At 47.7% G+C, this 16,494-nt stretch overlaps 1 protein-coding gene across 4 annotated transcripts in view; it reads right to left on the bottom strand.

The window, feature by feature from the left end:
- slc25a21 (solute carrier family 25 member 21) overlaps positions 1-16,494 on the bottom strand; it is an 80,036-nt gene that overhangs the window by 33,339 nt on the left and 30,203 nt on the right. The window contains exon 2 of one of the 4 annotated variants that reach the window (XM_081721276.1): positions 15,623-15,748. The exons of 2 other annotated variants lie outside the window; for them this stretch is intronic. In XM_081721276.1, the coding sequence (XP_081577402.1) occupies positions 15,623-15,629 (7 nt within the window). In that variant the 5' untranslated portion in view covers positions 15,630-15,748. Of the gene's footprint in view, positions 1-4,120; positions 4,383-15,622; positions 15,749-16,494 lie in introns of those variants that run through there. One more of the 4 variants, XM_081721275.1, reaches the window with a different exon arrangement.

The raw sequence follows: 16,494 nt of genomic DNA, 5'->3' as shown, positions 1-16,494 counted from the left end.
GTTCAGGAATATGGCCCTCATTCTAATTTTCTCCATTAAATATATTGTCTATAAACAAGACACTGTCTCCTTGGGGTTTTTCCAGGAAAGTAATTATCAGGAGAAATACCAGAGAAGAATTACAGTTCACGACTCTGCCCTAATCTGGGCACTGCTAGCTTATACTGGCACTTGTGAGCCAGAGGTTCACACAAAAGTATCAAATGTAGAATCACAGTAAATCTCCTGACAAGAATCATCAAAAGATTTGAACAGAAATGGCATATTCCCAAACAAACATGACCAGCAGTAAAAGAGAATTAAGCACAGTAGCTAATTCTCATCTTTTCAGATGCCAATGGGAATTAAACACCAAAAAAGCACAACCGAACGTGGATCCCTTTGTCTCCCAGGGGTAAACATTGCAGTAAGGTTCATCATCGACTAATCATGGCTACCAGGACACCTCAGGGGAACAAGTGTAGTGTGGCATTCTCAAAAGAAAAATGTGTTCCATTAACATGCTCCATCCATCCAATAAAGAAGCAGAGATGCAAAAAGCAGCTAAGGCCTGGGAAAGCCATCCTGGCGCCAAAATCGCGGGAAGATCTGTGCTTCCCCCTCCTCCAACTCTCCTACACCACTCTTTAACCATACAAAAGTTAACAGTTAACAAAATGGAAATGAGGCAGGGGCAGGGGGATGTGGGAGACAGATCATGGCAACGGTGTCACTTAGAACACTTAACACGGGCTCTAAGTGAACCCATCCAGAAGCAAGAGTTGCTTTCCGAGGCTCTTGAGAACCAAGAGAGATTTCTGCCATCACCAGCATCAGCCAGGTGAGTGCACATGAGAAATATTCAGGCCTTGGCAACACGGTGTGCGCGTGGGAAGATTCTGCCAGTCTGAGCAGCGATTAGCTCGGTGAGCAAGCGTGCAGGCTTGTTGGCGTGGCGCTGGAACCTCTCCCGGCCCTGGTCGAGAGGGCCTGAGCGGGGTGGCGGATTAAAGTGCAGGAGCAGAGAGAGGCCGCGCCAGCCCGTCACTCACTTGGGCCTAATGAACTCCATCTTAGGGGAAAACCTGCCCCTCTGAAGCATCGGGCCAGGAGTTATCGTCCCCCTTGCAAACGGGGTAAACGCACAAACAAGGTGAAAACAGGCAGGGATAAACCACGGCCATTTTACTGCGTTCCACATGGACGGGATTTAAATGGGCCGGGGGGATGGGTCTGTCAACGGGGGGTTAGGCCAAGAGAAAAAAAAAAGATTTCCTCTGTGTGATCACTTCAAGAAGGGCGATATGGTGCGTCACATCTCTGCGAGGGTCAAAGCTCCAGTGTGCATCAGTGAGGCCGCCTTCGTCAGCGAGGGGTGGCGCGCGTGGCGCAGCTGCCAGACGAGCCCACCGCGCTCATCACACCTGGCAACCCGAATGCTGGGCTAGCTGAACACACCTTCTGTAGAGTGAATGTGTGATCAGTGTCCAAAAAAAAAAAAATCACCGATCAGACATATTAATCAGGCCGCGATTCAGCCATGACACTATAACTACTATTAATGGCACAGTCCAGTACTTGCATACGTATGGATATTGCTTGTTGTATCCAAGCAAAGCAATTTCAGTAGTTTGCCCATGACCTTATGAAGCATATGAAATATTAATGCTTGGTTTCTAGGGTCCATAATTTACACATCACAGGGTTCTAATTGTGAGTACAACACTCACATTTGCTCCTTCTTTTGAAAAAAATGTGAATGGAATATTCATTTCGGAGCATGCGCGCAACAAAAGATTGGATGCCAGTAATCTACTGTGTTAACAAGCGTTCTTTAAGGGTGGATACAAACGTGTTTAGTGATGTATATATTGTGGAATAAATATTATAAAAAACAATAAATGTTATAAAAACCCCTATACTATGCAAATAATGTGAGCATGCACAGTGGCCCTTGACTGTTCAATGTCAAATCCAAATTATATTTGACTCCAAATGAATGTGGATTAATTACTGTATTAGTGACTGGATTCGGTTTTCAGTATAGTCGGAATAGAACACAGTCACCTCCCTGCACTAGGCATACAAAGGCATATCACATTTTTCTGTGTTTTGTATTTTTGATATCAGGAGAACTAGTGCTACTTGGCAAAAAACATGAGAGTACTTCTATTCCACAGTCCAGCTTTAAAAAGCCTTTTATCGTGGCATCGACTTGGACTGTAAAATACTCAGGTGGTCAGTGGAAATGGCGTATTCCGGAATATTCTGATTGCTCCCCGACTTCAGACTTTCTGAGGGCTCACCCACTAAGCTTGCTGTGCCATCGAGAGATTTCTTGCTCTGTCAACACACACTACCGTTTAATGAGAGTGCTCAGCAACAGAGCATACACACTTCATATAGCACTTCACTGGAGTGGCCCACCTTTTCCTGCCTGGGAGGAGGAATCAGCACTGTGGCATTTGACTGAAGGATTGAAGAGACGCGTGCTCCCCGCTGCTCTGGAGCAGGCATGCAGCAACAGAGTCATGGCCGAGCTACAGCTGGCCTTCTGGCAGCTGCTCCAGGCTTCGTTACGCATGAGTGGATGAAATATTACTGGGGCTCCATTATTTGGCTTTATCTTTTGTCTCTAAAACACAATGGCTTTGACAGTTCCTGTCATCTGCAGGCGTTGCAGAGACTAACACGGAGGTGCACACACACACACACACACACACACACACACACACACACACACACACACACACACACACACACACTTTTCTTGTGGACTCTTATCTATTACATACATTCACGTGCTGCGACAACTCAGAGCGCACCAGTCAGACAGTGTGTCATTCAAGAAATTCCACATACGAAGACATGGAAGAATGTGAACAGCGAAGCCGTGTTTAGGAAGCCTGTTCGTCGTAGGCCTGCTGCCCAACATGCCACTTATATGCCGTGAAAGTTCCTGCTGGAGGATGAGGCTCAGCCTCAACGCAGAGGACACGGAGCAACACATGGAGAGTCATTGTTGCCAGGAGAGAAACATTTGCAACCAGGAATACTAAATCGCTGGATCGGGACAAGGAAATGTGGGAGGATGCCCACAGGGGTGATTATGGAACTCTGAGGCCCACTGAGGTATCCCTCATAGATATACGGTTAAAAACCAATTTCAAGTCAGGTCAGGTCCATCTTGTGCCTCCCCTCAAAGTTATGGCTAGAAATGGAACTGGTGGTGGTGGTGGGGGGGGGGGGTGGTCCATTCCTAGAAGAAAAAAAAAAAGAAAAAAGCCCCCCCCCTTCTGCCGCAGTTCGTCCTCAGTTTGCATTCCTCCATTTGTGATAACATATCTAGGAGGAGTTCATACATCACCACAATGAGATTGCTATCTGCAGTTAGTTTTGGCTTGGGCAAGAACTGGGCCCCCACTCCCACGCACTGGCGAGAAAAGGAAAATAGCACAAAGACAGTAAGTGATTGCACAACACGCACAGGTGCCATCAATCACACAGAGACAGAGACTGAACACGCAAATTTCCCTCGAAGCCTTACAGGAAAGGTTAAAGACATCGGGCTGGGGGCGAGGGGAGGGGTGTGGGCGAGGGGAGGGGGGCAATTTGCACATGATTTTGCCGATTGAGGAGAGGCTCCATAAATGCTTTCACAGTACTAATTGAGACTAACTGCCACTGCCACGGCTATTATCAGCGCAGCTGCTGCTGTTGCTGCAGTGAGCCACCCAGCACCTCGGGTCATAGTCACGCTTAAGCTCTTTTAAACTGTGCAGGAAATGTGGGCCTGCGCATTAAGAAACAACCCAAAAAAAAAAAAAAAAAAAAAAAAAAAAAGTAACACAAAACTTGTTCTTTGTGACAGCTACATGTCTGAGTGATGGGAGACAATTGGTAATTGGTTGCTTCTCACCTTCTCCAACGCTTAAGTTGGAGCGTGGCCTGGTATAGCCTGCGGCCCGACAGAACAAACATGCTAAACTTGCCTGTAACCTGTTCCTCACTGAACCCAGCGAACAGGCAGCGGCGGCATCTGCCCAAAATGCTTATCAAAAATGTCTCCGTGCCACCGATGAGACGCTGACAGCAGCAAGCTCAGTGCAAGCGTCGTTCCCAACGTTCAGTCAGCCCGCACCTTTTCCAGAAGGGGAGACGACGTTTCCCGACGGTGTCTCGCATGCAGCGACTTCCGGATACTCTCCGCGGCAGTCGCACGCTGAGCAGGTGATCTGGGTGGTGCACATCAGTCATTCTTGTTGGCGGTGGCGCAGAGACTTGGCGTGGGTCCTGGGCAAACCGGTAGCTGGTTATGCAAACCCTCATCCTCCCTTGACACCTCTGCGCTCACCGTCATAAACGCGCCTTCTCGAAATGCACCAGCATAGGAATGCTAAACAACCAGGCAATGTGGCCGCGCTGTGCCGCGTGTCACCCCGTGTAACAACGTTAATCTGATTAGCCATCAAGAACCCAGGGACTGACACAGGCATCAGGTTCTACCACTGGCAAGTGGTGGGAAAAAGGAATCTAAATAAATATCGCGAGAACTAGAAGAGTGAAGAGCGAACACGGCGACAGCAACGCACTTTATCTGAAACGCACTCAGACGATTTGATCTTTAGGAGCATCAGTTTAGGATCTAAACACATCGATGTGAACTACATGACCTGGTTGAAGATGCTGAACAGGAGAACATCAGGGTAATAGTTACAAGGTTGGCCACTGTCATTCCTAAAACACATATTTGACTAAGGTCCGTTACAAGTGAATGCCAAGAACAAATTCAACAAATGTGTGTGTGGACATGTCTAGCAGAACACGGGCAACTGACATATTACTTTAAACAACATTATAATGAATCATAGACAAACGTTCCCTTACAGCATACAGTCAAATCAAATATTTGGATCTAACCCTGCTAAACTGCAACTGGAAACGAAGGGGTACCAGTCCGATCTGTTAAAGGCATAAATAAAGTTAATTTGAGGGAAAAGGCATTTCATAAGGAAAGTGCCCATACTACCAGGGATGTTAATGGACAGTTAAAGGCTCTGGCAGAGGAAAGGCAGCCATTAGGAGCAGTGATTTGCACCTCTGCTTAGTGCTGATTGGGCAAGCAGAGAAGAGCCAATCGCTCTTCTTAACTACTGTAGGAGTTTAGAGAAAAAAAACAAAAAAAAACTAATGGGATTATATGGAAAAGTATATAGAAAATGATACATCATAAAAAGCACAGGATATGACGAAAGCTGAAACCCATTACTAGCGTCAGGTGAATGAGAGAGATTCGAGGAGGACGGTGGAGATGAGTGGTGCCCAGTTCCAACGAACGAACAAGGAGTTATTCACACTTTCGCACCAAACTTCGTGCCGGATGGGGTTTCTCGAGGACTTGTGGGCGATGGACAAAGAGAGAAGAGAGAAATGGCGAGCCATTAAAAAGCTCAGATCAGAGGGGAGGAAGCAAAGGAGCACGTGTTTTAAAGCCCAACTAACCATTCGTCATCTCGTCAGCTGGGCAGAACACAATCCCAAGCAGTTGAGCTCTGACAAACTTCTGAGGGTGCTTACAAAGCTAACGATATCTGCTGCAGAGGCGTGGGGGTTTTATGGCAGGAGTCAGTCCTAGCCGGCGTGGCATCTGTAAACAAGCAGGCTTTCCCCAGGGCAGCTCCACTGCCGGGGCTTCTACCGCTTGCTCCCGGTCATGTAGGGAAGGGAGACAAAAGGGAATGTAAATGGAGCGAAACTGGAACAGATCTATTTACTAGCCTCCCTTACCTAGAAGTACACTGATCTCAGATCAAGGTGCATCTGAAAGGCTTTGGCTGTGACGCCAGGGCACTAAATCTTCCAATTAAAAAAAAAACAACACAAGAAAGAAAGAAAATAACATTTTCCTTGCTTGCCTTGCTGTTCAAACATATGAGTACAAGCTACTGGTATTGTATGCCAAAACATTCTAAAGTGTAGCTGGAGTATTTGAATAGCCCTTGCTTACTTTAACACATCCATTCTCTTGTTTACTTGACCTGAAATGAAAATTCCACCCATTTTTCAACATTTCAACCTAATTTGTTCAAGCAAACAAAATCGTTCGGGTTGTCTTTTAAAAACCATCAGTTGGGAGTAACATGCCAATACTCACATACGTCTTCCGAACACACAGCGAGGCTGTGTTTATTTCACAATGAGAAAATTACCCTAAAAATATGAAACCACAAACCAGACTAATGCTTTATTTGATGATACGAGCGCAGTTAGATTAAAGCTGACACATCCTCTGGGTTGCCATACTGCAAAGGGGGTTCTGGCTCCCTTTCACCTAGAACACGTCAGTGGCACAGATGGCTTTTCTCGGCCGTGCGTTAGAAGCGTCGACACTGAACCGGCCGCCCAGCCGCCGTGCTCCAGCTACACGCCGATTCTCGTCATCAAAACTTGAAGTTTATGTTTGTGTGTCATTCGTCCTCCGACTGACGCTCGAAAACAGACGGCACGACTACACAGGAACGGGTCATCCCACTGAGCAGAGGGATAGGGGTCGTGAGGCGTGTTCTTACGTTTTATAAAGTGGACTGAAAATATTGGATCATTGTTTACAACATTTATTCAACAAAACATAAAACAATTGTTTTCATTTTATTACTGTTGATATTATTATTACTGATGGCTGCATTTTCATTTTACAAAGAACAACTGAGGGAATTGTCTACCTTGTTAGTCAAGCACGCTTGGCATGCACTGAAGCGCCACAGGAAGTGAGATTTTTTTTTTTTTTTACGCCATTCCCCATCAAAACCTAAAGCAGAACCACTAACTGGTCACAGTGGTCCAGGTTTTCATCAAAATATCTGAAGGGCCAAAACTTAACCAGGATGTGGCCGAATGGGTGAAGTACCAGAAAGGGGAGAGCCGAGTACGCAAATCCTGGTGTAACTGAGTTTAACAACACTATGCCCTTTTTCTACGCATATTCATTTCCAGGAAACCAACCAAACTGAGCCGTGACCCCTGCAGAAGTCACCTGTCCTTAATGACAGACAACGGTAGTGGAGTGTGAGCGGAAGGAGAGACAAATCAGTGCCTGAGCAGAGCTGGAAGGCAAATCAACAAGCATTTTTATACAACCACAGCGAAATCTGCTTTTTAAGTATTCAGATCTGAGTTCTTTCATGAGCACAACATTATTGAGAAAAATAAAGAAATACACTGGAAACTGAGAAGCAGCAGCCGCAAAAGGAATTCAGTGCATTTGAAGAGGAGAAAAAAAACACTACTAATGCATTTAAGGCCCTTCTACTTTAGATTTGGGTTCGTGTGTTAAACACCAAGTAGACGGCGCGATGGAGCTACTGCCCCTCCTGCCATACGGACGGGGAATTTTCCGAGCCAGAGATCCTGGCGGAGGCAGAAACGTGCCTTTTTAGGATCTCGGCATGGCTTGAAGGCCGAACGGCATCTGTTGTCCGGCCCTCCCCACGGAAAACCTCGAAAGGCGAGATAAGGCCGCGCGACGTAGAGCCATCACTGGTAGCTGCTCCCGCTGCCGCAGCTGGAGGTGGCCATGAGCGCCGACCACCGATGCGTCTCTTCCTACAGGAGGGCCCCGCGTGGGGCAGTGAAGGGCCCAGTCTGGCCAGCTCGTGCCTTCATCTGTCTGAAGCCTGAGGAGTGCGACGTGCGTTAAATGCCTCACACAGATTAAAGCAGATCTGTGACGTGGCAACCTGTTCGCGCTGAGCACGTGTAAGGGGATTGCGGCTGAGATCATGAGCTAGTCCTGGGTTTTTAAATAAATGCCGACATCGGCCTTAGACGCAGTTAGTGTTCAAACGTGGTCTTGACGGTGTTAAATCAGAAAATGATGCATTTTTCGTTTATTCAGTAAAGTTAAGGAAGGTCCATTCAAAGCGATCATTTGAACATTAGAAGAACAGATGAAAATAAAGCTTTATATTGTACCTCTTGTTCAGTGTTGTGCATGCGTGTAAAGTGTACGTGAGTCGGCCATTTCTCACTACAAATCATTCCAGAAGATGAGCTGTGTCATTACTGTCACCTAGTGGACAGTAGAGAGGCACATAGAGAAAGCAAAGAGGCAGAAGTGCACACACACACACACACACACACACACACACACACACACACACACACACACACACACACACACACACACACACAATGGGAGTGGCAGAAATTAAACCAATTCACATTTACCAAGGAATGACAACTGACCTTTCAACAGGTCTTCATCTAATAGCCTCGATGACAAACTACGCTGTGTATTCTGTGCGCGTGCGTGCGCGCGCACACACATGTGCATGTATGTGCATGCACACTGGAGGACAGGTTATACCGGGGAGTCAGACTTGCCAAGGAATGCGAGAGAGAAGAGAACAGTCGTGTTTGTTTTTCTTCAACAACACTAAAACACTGCACATTTCCCCCTCATGCACTTACCGTATTCCTCAGCGAGAAGCGCTACCGGCCCAAAATATTAACCCTCCACAACAAGCCAATTTACAAAGAAAATAAACACTCCCGAGTCTCTCACAAAAAGAACCACCAAGTGTGACCGCGCATATATTTATCATCGGGTGGGATAAAGAGAAAACAGCAGAATCACATCCAATATTTGCCCTCTCACAGGGTTCCATTCAGCTCCACTTGACCAGGCCAAAGGCAGCAACAGATCTGTCCGGCGCTTCCGAAAGGCTCGCCAATAGTCCATAAAAGCTGATAATGAAGACAATTAAGGGCCAGGAACAGCAATAATATAACTTTTGTGGGGCAGTAATTTAATTCCTTGTTAACACCTCCATGCCTCTTTGGACAAGTGCAGGGCCCCCCGAGGCCCCCGGGGATGGAAGCAGGCAGGGTGGAGGACACTCATCTCTGCTATCTCTGGAGAGCGCACATTGAGCGCAGAGGAAGAAGGCAGCTGCGCGAGAGGACACGGGAAAGGAAGCTGAGCTGAGCTGAGCACTCTGCCTGCAAGGTGGATATGCAGATGAGGACGACGGAGAAGAACAGCGGACATTCTTAGCCAGCGATACAATCTGCTGTTTCTCTGGGGACCAGGAGAGGAAAACGCAAGCATTGCAGGCAAGCATGCACTTACACTCACTCACACACACACACGCGCTCTTCCTCGGGTTTGCATGTGTGCGCATGTCCTCAGTCCTGCAGTTCAGGAAATGTAGGTGTTTGGATGTGAGCGGTACTGGGGTGTAGAGGGATCGAGTAGTGTGTGGTGTGTGTGTTGGGTTGTGTGTGTCTGGGACCAGGGTGAAAGTACTTTGGGCTGTAATCCCCCCCCCCCTTTTAGCGTGAGAGGCTGAAGCAGGAAGCCATTACTGAAGTGTAAACGCATTCAGCCAGCACTGGCCAAACACAGAAGAAACATGTTTCACCACCCTGCTGCTCGGAGCAACATGAACACACATACACACACACACACACACACATACATACACACACACACACACACACACACACACCACCATGCTAATCGCACCCCCCACAGCCACACACACACATCCTCAAAGCGGTGGGATTTTGCAGAACTCTCCCCTCTCTAAACACACTCTCTCTCTCTCTTTCTCCCTCCCTCTCTCCCTCTCTCTCTCTCTCCCCTTCTCTCTCTCTCTCTCTCTCTCTCTCTCTCTCTCTCTCTCAGCATTATATAAGCAGTGTAGGGCCGGCACGGTGATGGTTTAAAGCTGATGAGATCAGCTATTATGTTACACGCAGCGGTGGTTCGATGCAGTAATTTTGCAATCAGGAGCGTGGCCCTGCCCTGTGCCTTCCTGTACAGGAGGGCACACGCGTTTAGCGTTGGTGATCGCAGAAATCACGAACAGCAGGACAGGAACGTAGTACAGTGAAAGCATGCCTGCTTCTCTCCGAGCACCCTGGGAAAAAACTGCACTCGAACAGACCCCGGCGCCCGGGACCACACAGCGACGCAGCCGCCAACCCAGGCACAGCTGCAAGAAAAAGCAGAGGGGCGCAGCAAAATCTGTACACAGGGAAGTTTAGTTCTCCAGTGCCGTGTATAATGAAATATCACTCCGTTGTCAATGAGTACCAAAGCTCAGTTCAGGATGTTCTCGGGGGGGGGGGGCACCATCCTGCTGACGTGCCCGTGCGTTATGCTTCATCAGCCGAGACAAGGCGGCGACCTCTGTGGCTGTCCAAAACGAGACGGGCCGACCAAAACGAGGCCGGTCTGCCTCTCCGTCCTCTGCGCCTACGCCCGGCTTACGTTATATCCCACATAAGAGGAGCGTTGGCGGCAGGACAGTGAGAGCCAGCTCAGTGGACCCTCCAGCCTAGCCACGGGCCCACCACCACAGCCGTTCTTCAAGAGGAACCACTAATGAAATTCAGCATCACACATGAAAACAAGCACCAGAAGTCTGTAATTGGAAGGCCGGGAGCCTCGCGTGGGCAGCGCTCCAGTCCAGGCCATTAAGCTCGGGGCTTGGGCTTTTTTTTTTTTTTTTTTAATCCAGCAATTTGTCAAAGGAATGGAGAGGAGTGTTCAGAACTGTCAGGGTGAAATTGTTCGTACGGCTGCGGTATTTCGGCAACACGGCAGCGCAGGCTCGGGGGCCACTGTGCATAGGCGGGCTTCTTGTAGGGAACAAATGGTCGAACCAATCCACACACACACACACACACACACACACACACACACACACACACACAAATAATTATATGATAGAGCACTTGAACATTCTGCTCAGGAGCCTGAAATAGTGAGCTTTGAAGGAGAACGAGGGAGCGGCCTTGTGTGCTCACAGCACTGCCGCAGAAAGTCTCCATCATCTCTGAAGATGTGGATGCTTACTTTTAGGGCAAACGGGTATTTCATGCTATGCAAAATGGAGATTTTTCCCTCCTGACGGAGACAGACAGCTGTGACAACTGTAGAGTCGAAGAGTTGCATGTGACTAAGAAAAGTTGATTATAAAAGGGGGCGGGGAGGTGGGCAGAGAACAACTACCAATCATCTACACGAATGGTTGGTGTAATGGTGGTGATGTTTAACAGACAGCTCAAACAAGGTCAGGGGGCAGTGGGTAGACGTGCGAGAAAGAATCGCCGTTTGTCTCTTTCACTGGGACAGATGTGGACAATGAACTCTTGACAGTCTAGGTCCCTTTATGTTCAACATGTGTGTTTGTTACTCTCTCTGGAGGTGGGGATGAGTGAGTGAGTGAGTGAGTGAGTGTGTGTGTGTGTGAGAGTGTGTGTGTGTGTGTGTGCAGAAGATGAGGGGAGCAGCAGGATATGTGGCGATCTGGGAGGTTGGCTGTAATGACACACACGGGACAGATAAGCTTCCTGTCTGTCTGAGTTCCATCAGGGAACCTCTGATTTACAGCCTTTACTGACCAACCTGTATGCACCCCCCCCCCCACACACACACGCTCACAGATACACACAGACACACACACACTCACACAGACACACACACTCACAGATACACACAGACATATGTATATTGGCTATGTGACAAGCATTCCGTTCACCACACGTGTCGACCTTGTAAGCCATCTCTGTTCGGTGTGTATGCCAATGCATGTTTGTTTTGGGGTTTTTTTTAAGTGCATGTGTGTGTGCTCACAGCAACCTCTCAGTAACACCTAGCATGTCATGGACTGTTGGTCCAGGATAGGCAACGAGAAGATGGACAGATCCATTAAACAAAACGTCACCCGCAAACACAACAATGATTAATCACGCGTCGCAAATTATAAGCACCTGTACGAGCGCCTGCCCCCTCCGACCGGCTTTCACTCTCGCTTACTTCAACAGACGCTCGCGACGCTTTCGCTGACAAGGCCCCTTATGCACACATGCGCGCACACCCATGCTTACACTAACTGCAGTCAATATTTAAGTGGACAATGGCACATGTCAAAATTAGACATGATGAGTACGCGACGAAGTGGTAGTCACCTCTAAAACTCCCGCTTCCTCTCGATATAAAGCAGTTTCCTCATCTTCTTCTTTTATATTTTAACTTTGTGCGTCAGGTCGGATCAGTCTACCGCTGGGGTACGTTTGGTACCTTCGTTTGTGCCTGTCGGTTCTGCCACGGTAGCGTTCAGCAGCCGTGGCGGAGGGGAGCAGAGGGAGACCTCTCCCCAGTCACCCGAGCTCATTATGCTAAAGCGCTGGCGGGGCGCACGGACGCACGGGCCGCCTCACGCGAGGAAATGGCATCGTGATTAATGGGGGCTAAATGAAGGCGCGCAGGCAGTCCCCCTGCCCCGGTTAAACCAGTCGCTTACCATCAGGTTCAAAATCCCACAGCCTTCACAGCGCACGCGCCGGCCAAGCTCGTCACGCATTCTACACGTGGTCGCGTCCCCGCACGAGTTCGTAAGGGAGAGAAAGATGTTCGGAGGAGGGAAGTAAAAATGAGATATAGAAGAGTGCGACTTTGGGACCGAACCTGTGTATCACAGCAAAAAAAAAAAAAAAGCTAAGGCCTTTTGATACTCTCTCGGAAGGCTGCATACCCTCGTAAGACGCATACATACACGTGTACACACACAGAGCCTTGGGGGAATGTTTGTCCCACTCACATAAAAGAGAAAAATCTATTAAAAGGAAAAAGCTTGTAAGTAAGCCAGAGAGAGAGAGAGCGAGTGAGCGAGTGTGTGTGTGTGTGTAAGCAGAAGGAGTGTGTGTAAGCAGAAGGAGGGGGAGAACACAGAGGCCCGAGGTACCTGCCTGTACAGTCCCTTCTCTCCAAATGTTTATTTTGGACCAGACTGGCAGCCAACTGGTTGCAATTGACCCTCTACAGGGACGAGTTAGAGACAGAACATGAAACTTTCCCTTCTGGGAGAGAGAAAGATGGAAAAGCCACACACTCTCTCTCACTCACACACACACACACACACACACACACACACAGCTCAGATAGCATGCATGCTTACACATGCTACAGAGTTACAAAGACAAACATATGTGCAAAGAAAAGAATGAAATAAACAGCAGAACTGATGGGCTTGCACACGATACACCAGTGTGTTACAGGAACAGGCAGGTCGCTACGTGTGTTACAGCACTGCACACGAACATTTCACTGGTAGTAATTCTCAACTGTGAGAATCTCTGTGCTTGTTTGATGATGAGGGCTTGGAGTCCGAGTAGCTGTTGACATCAGCAAAAAGTAAAATTGTATGAAAACATCAAATGAACATTTAACAACTTGAGATTTATCCAGAAGCTTCGGTCCTACTGGAAGCACCATGCGTGTTACCATTCTAAACGCAACGGGAAGCTACACAATATATTGTGTGTGTTGATACTTTACATTACACAATAAACTGTGCATACTTAACATTAGATTACATTTACATACAGAGCACATAATCTGTTGCACTCTATATAACGGTATAGTCGTAAAGTGTTTCTTAACTGATAATTGTTTTAACTTTGCGCGCTATTTGTCAGATGCTTTCAGATGTTCCCAAAACACTATTTGACTAATCAATTTACTAGTCATTCACCAGTGGCCTTACAGTGAACATTCACCAGTGGCATTCTAAAATATGATGCAAGCCACATCACACGAGATTGTCCTTGTCCTGCACTCCTGTGATTATCAAATCCTACAGCAAATGTTTCACTCTTTTGATTAAATGTAAATCGTTATGATGGATTCATGGTATTGAAGAATGGAAAAGCCAGCACCCGGCGTCCCCACAAGTTTAAAAACATCACAGATTCTGCAGTGGGTGGGTTCGGGACATTAGCACGTTTAGTCGGGTTTATTTCCACCAGCAGGCATGCACGTTTAGCATCAACAGAGGATCCTGGAGTTACCATGGTGCTTTCGGACCAATGTAAGGATCGTGTGTTCTTGTTGCTAGAAGCTCAGCCAAGTCTCGTGGCTTGTGTGAGATGATTAGGAGATCCTGGGACTGTACCGATATCTACTGGACAGGGATTGAGTTCAGCAATAGCTCATCGCTGTTAACACTCAGACAATGGCATAGTGACCAAGTGTGCCATCAAGTTTATCCACTCCATATTCATGAACAACCCCAACTCCCCAGAAACAGAGAAAGAGTGTGTGTGGGTATGTGCAGGGGGAGGAGAGAGAGTGTGAGAAAGAGAGAGAGAGAGGCAGTGGAAGAGCGAGGCAGATGAGAGTGGCAGAGTGCGGAACTGGCCATGTAGACTAAATAAAAGCTTTTAATCCTCATAAACTGCTCCATATGAGTATTACATCCCTGCCTGTGCTGCGAATGGAACTCATTTTGGGGCTAAAACCTGAGCAGTGCAGCTCTCCTCCCATAATGGGCTCTGTGTTCCTGCGAGGGCTGTGCTGACCCACACCGCCAGCCCGGCCCAAGAGCTGCTGACAGACCAAGCTCACTGTGAAAAATGCCCTGGGAAATGGAAATGTAGGGGTTGGAGAATGATGACATTATTACAGAGTGTGCTTGCATGTGTGTGTGTGTGTGTGTGTGTGTGTGTGTGTGTGTGTGTGAGAGAGTGATGACATTGGCACTGTCTTTGCACGCCAATCTGAAGGAATCACAAGCATGGGTTGGAATAATGAATGTGTTTTAAATGCTGGTTACACACACACACACACACACACACACTCACACACAGTTAAGTCCACCTGAGCTCAGCAGCTCGTCAGGGAGAGGAAGCGGAGAGTCAGGCTGGCACATGACTGCAGGGGGCTCATTAGTCACGACTGTCACATGGAGCCCAAACAACAGCAAGGAATTCAGTGCTGGATGTGTCCAACCCTGCAGACCTTTGCGTCTCCACGAGCCAGACGGGGGCGCCCCAAGAGACAGCTCCCATATTTACAGACAGGAAGGCCACCACTGGACATGTCCAGAAGAATGTGTGGACGAAGACAGACAGAGAGACGGGGGGGGGGGGGGGGGGAAGAGCGCGAGCGAGAGAGAGCATGAGAGAGAGAGGACCAGCAGAACAGAGTGACATTTTTAGGGTGAACTCAGGTATGTCAGTCAGACACAGGAAACATATTAACACTGACCACAGTTTATTCTGCTAACCACAGTGTGGCCCTGTGGGACAGAGTTGCAGGGCAGGGTCTGTTTACACACACACACACACACACACACATTTTCATGCATGCACTCCCAATTTATAAACACCAAAATAAAACATGGCTGTTTACCCAGTCAGTCATAAACACTCATTGCTTTTCACATGAGAAGTCCTGTCCATCTATCCATCCGACACGCTGCTGTTCCCAGGACCAAGGCAGAAAGAGACAAAATACACAGAGAGGAAAACAACAGATATTTCCTTTCCTGTTTGGGTCTTTAACGCATGCACTGGCTTACCATACACTTCATCCAAATTACAACAAAAATACAATAAATACTAGACAGGTATTCATAATTTTAAAAAAAAATAAATCAAAAATCAAAGATTTATTTTGTGTAGGAGGAGGGAGTTGGGAAACAAAAAGCCTCTCAGAGCATGACTACAGATCCAGGATCAGAGTGCTCCTCGTTTACTCTGCGCTTACCCACCAGAGACCAAATCTTCACTGACCCCAATTCTCTCCCTGTGGGACCTCTTTTGCACCTACTGATTCTTAAATTGTTCTCACCTTTCATAAAACGCCACCCCTGAGAGCGCAAACCGGCTAACCGTCCGCTTGGCTCCGCAGCGCCCTACAGCTGGGATTCCAGTTTGAACGCCAGCTGCGCCTTGCGCCGTCCACAGCCAGAGATCTCTGGAAATGAAAGCAGCTATTTAATGGCCTTCCCTCCATAGTCGGGCTGAGGCCATGCGAAACAGTGCTAATAGCTTTTCCACAGCAGCGTCCAGGTCTAGGTGAAGGCCTGCGCTGCAATCGCTCACACCAAACTGTACTGGACATATAAAAGCGCACATCTATTTTCAATTACATTTAAAGAAAGAACCACTTTAAATACAAGGGATTTGATTTATCTACAAAGTATTCCAAACCTATTTATTCACGTGTAGTAGGCTTTTTATATCTGGAAATGTTAGAAATTACAAAAACACAATTACCTACTTAGCTTTTAGGAATAAAAGACCTGCTGAGATTCATCTGAGATATAACAGAACGGAGAATCCCAGACAGTCAAGCTATAAAAAAGATTAAGGTGACGCGTCAGGAGCACAGAAATAAAACAACACCACGTAGACTATAACTCTGTCCACCCTGTGCGAACACGTCACCAAAACAAACCCAAGTCAACCGGCGTTTACCGCTCGCCGCTAACGCCGCTAACGGGCTGCCGACGGCAACTGGAACTGTTGCATGTATTTGCCCTCGTGCTCCAGCTTTCCCAGCTGTGGGGTCGCTCTGTCTGTGGCCAAAGACCCCCCCCACCCGCCTAATAGAAACTGGGTCTCTTCCATGGCTGGGAGGTTGTAATTTGTAACAGGCGGCTGGGCGGGCGGTCTGAAAGGTCCTCCTCTTATCTGGACAGGAGATCACCAGCAAATCAT

Source organism: Electrophorus electricus, chromosome 10, assembly GCF_041902795.1.
Source record: "Electrophorus electricus isolate QZ-2024a chromosome 10, ASM4190279v1, whole genome shotgun sequence".
Taxonomy (NCBI): domain Eukaryota; kingdom Metazoa; phylum Chordata; class Actinopteri; order Gymnotiformes; family Gymnotidae; genus Electrophorus; species Electrophorus electricus.
Note: the sequence above shows the minus strand (reverse complement) of the source record. Positions and strands in the feature narration are given on the sequence as shown.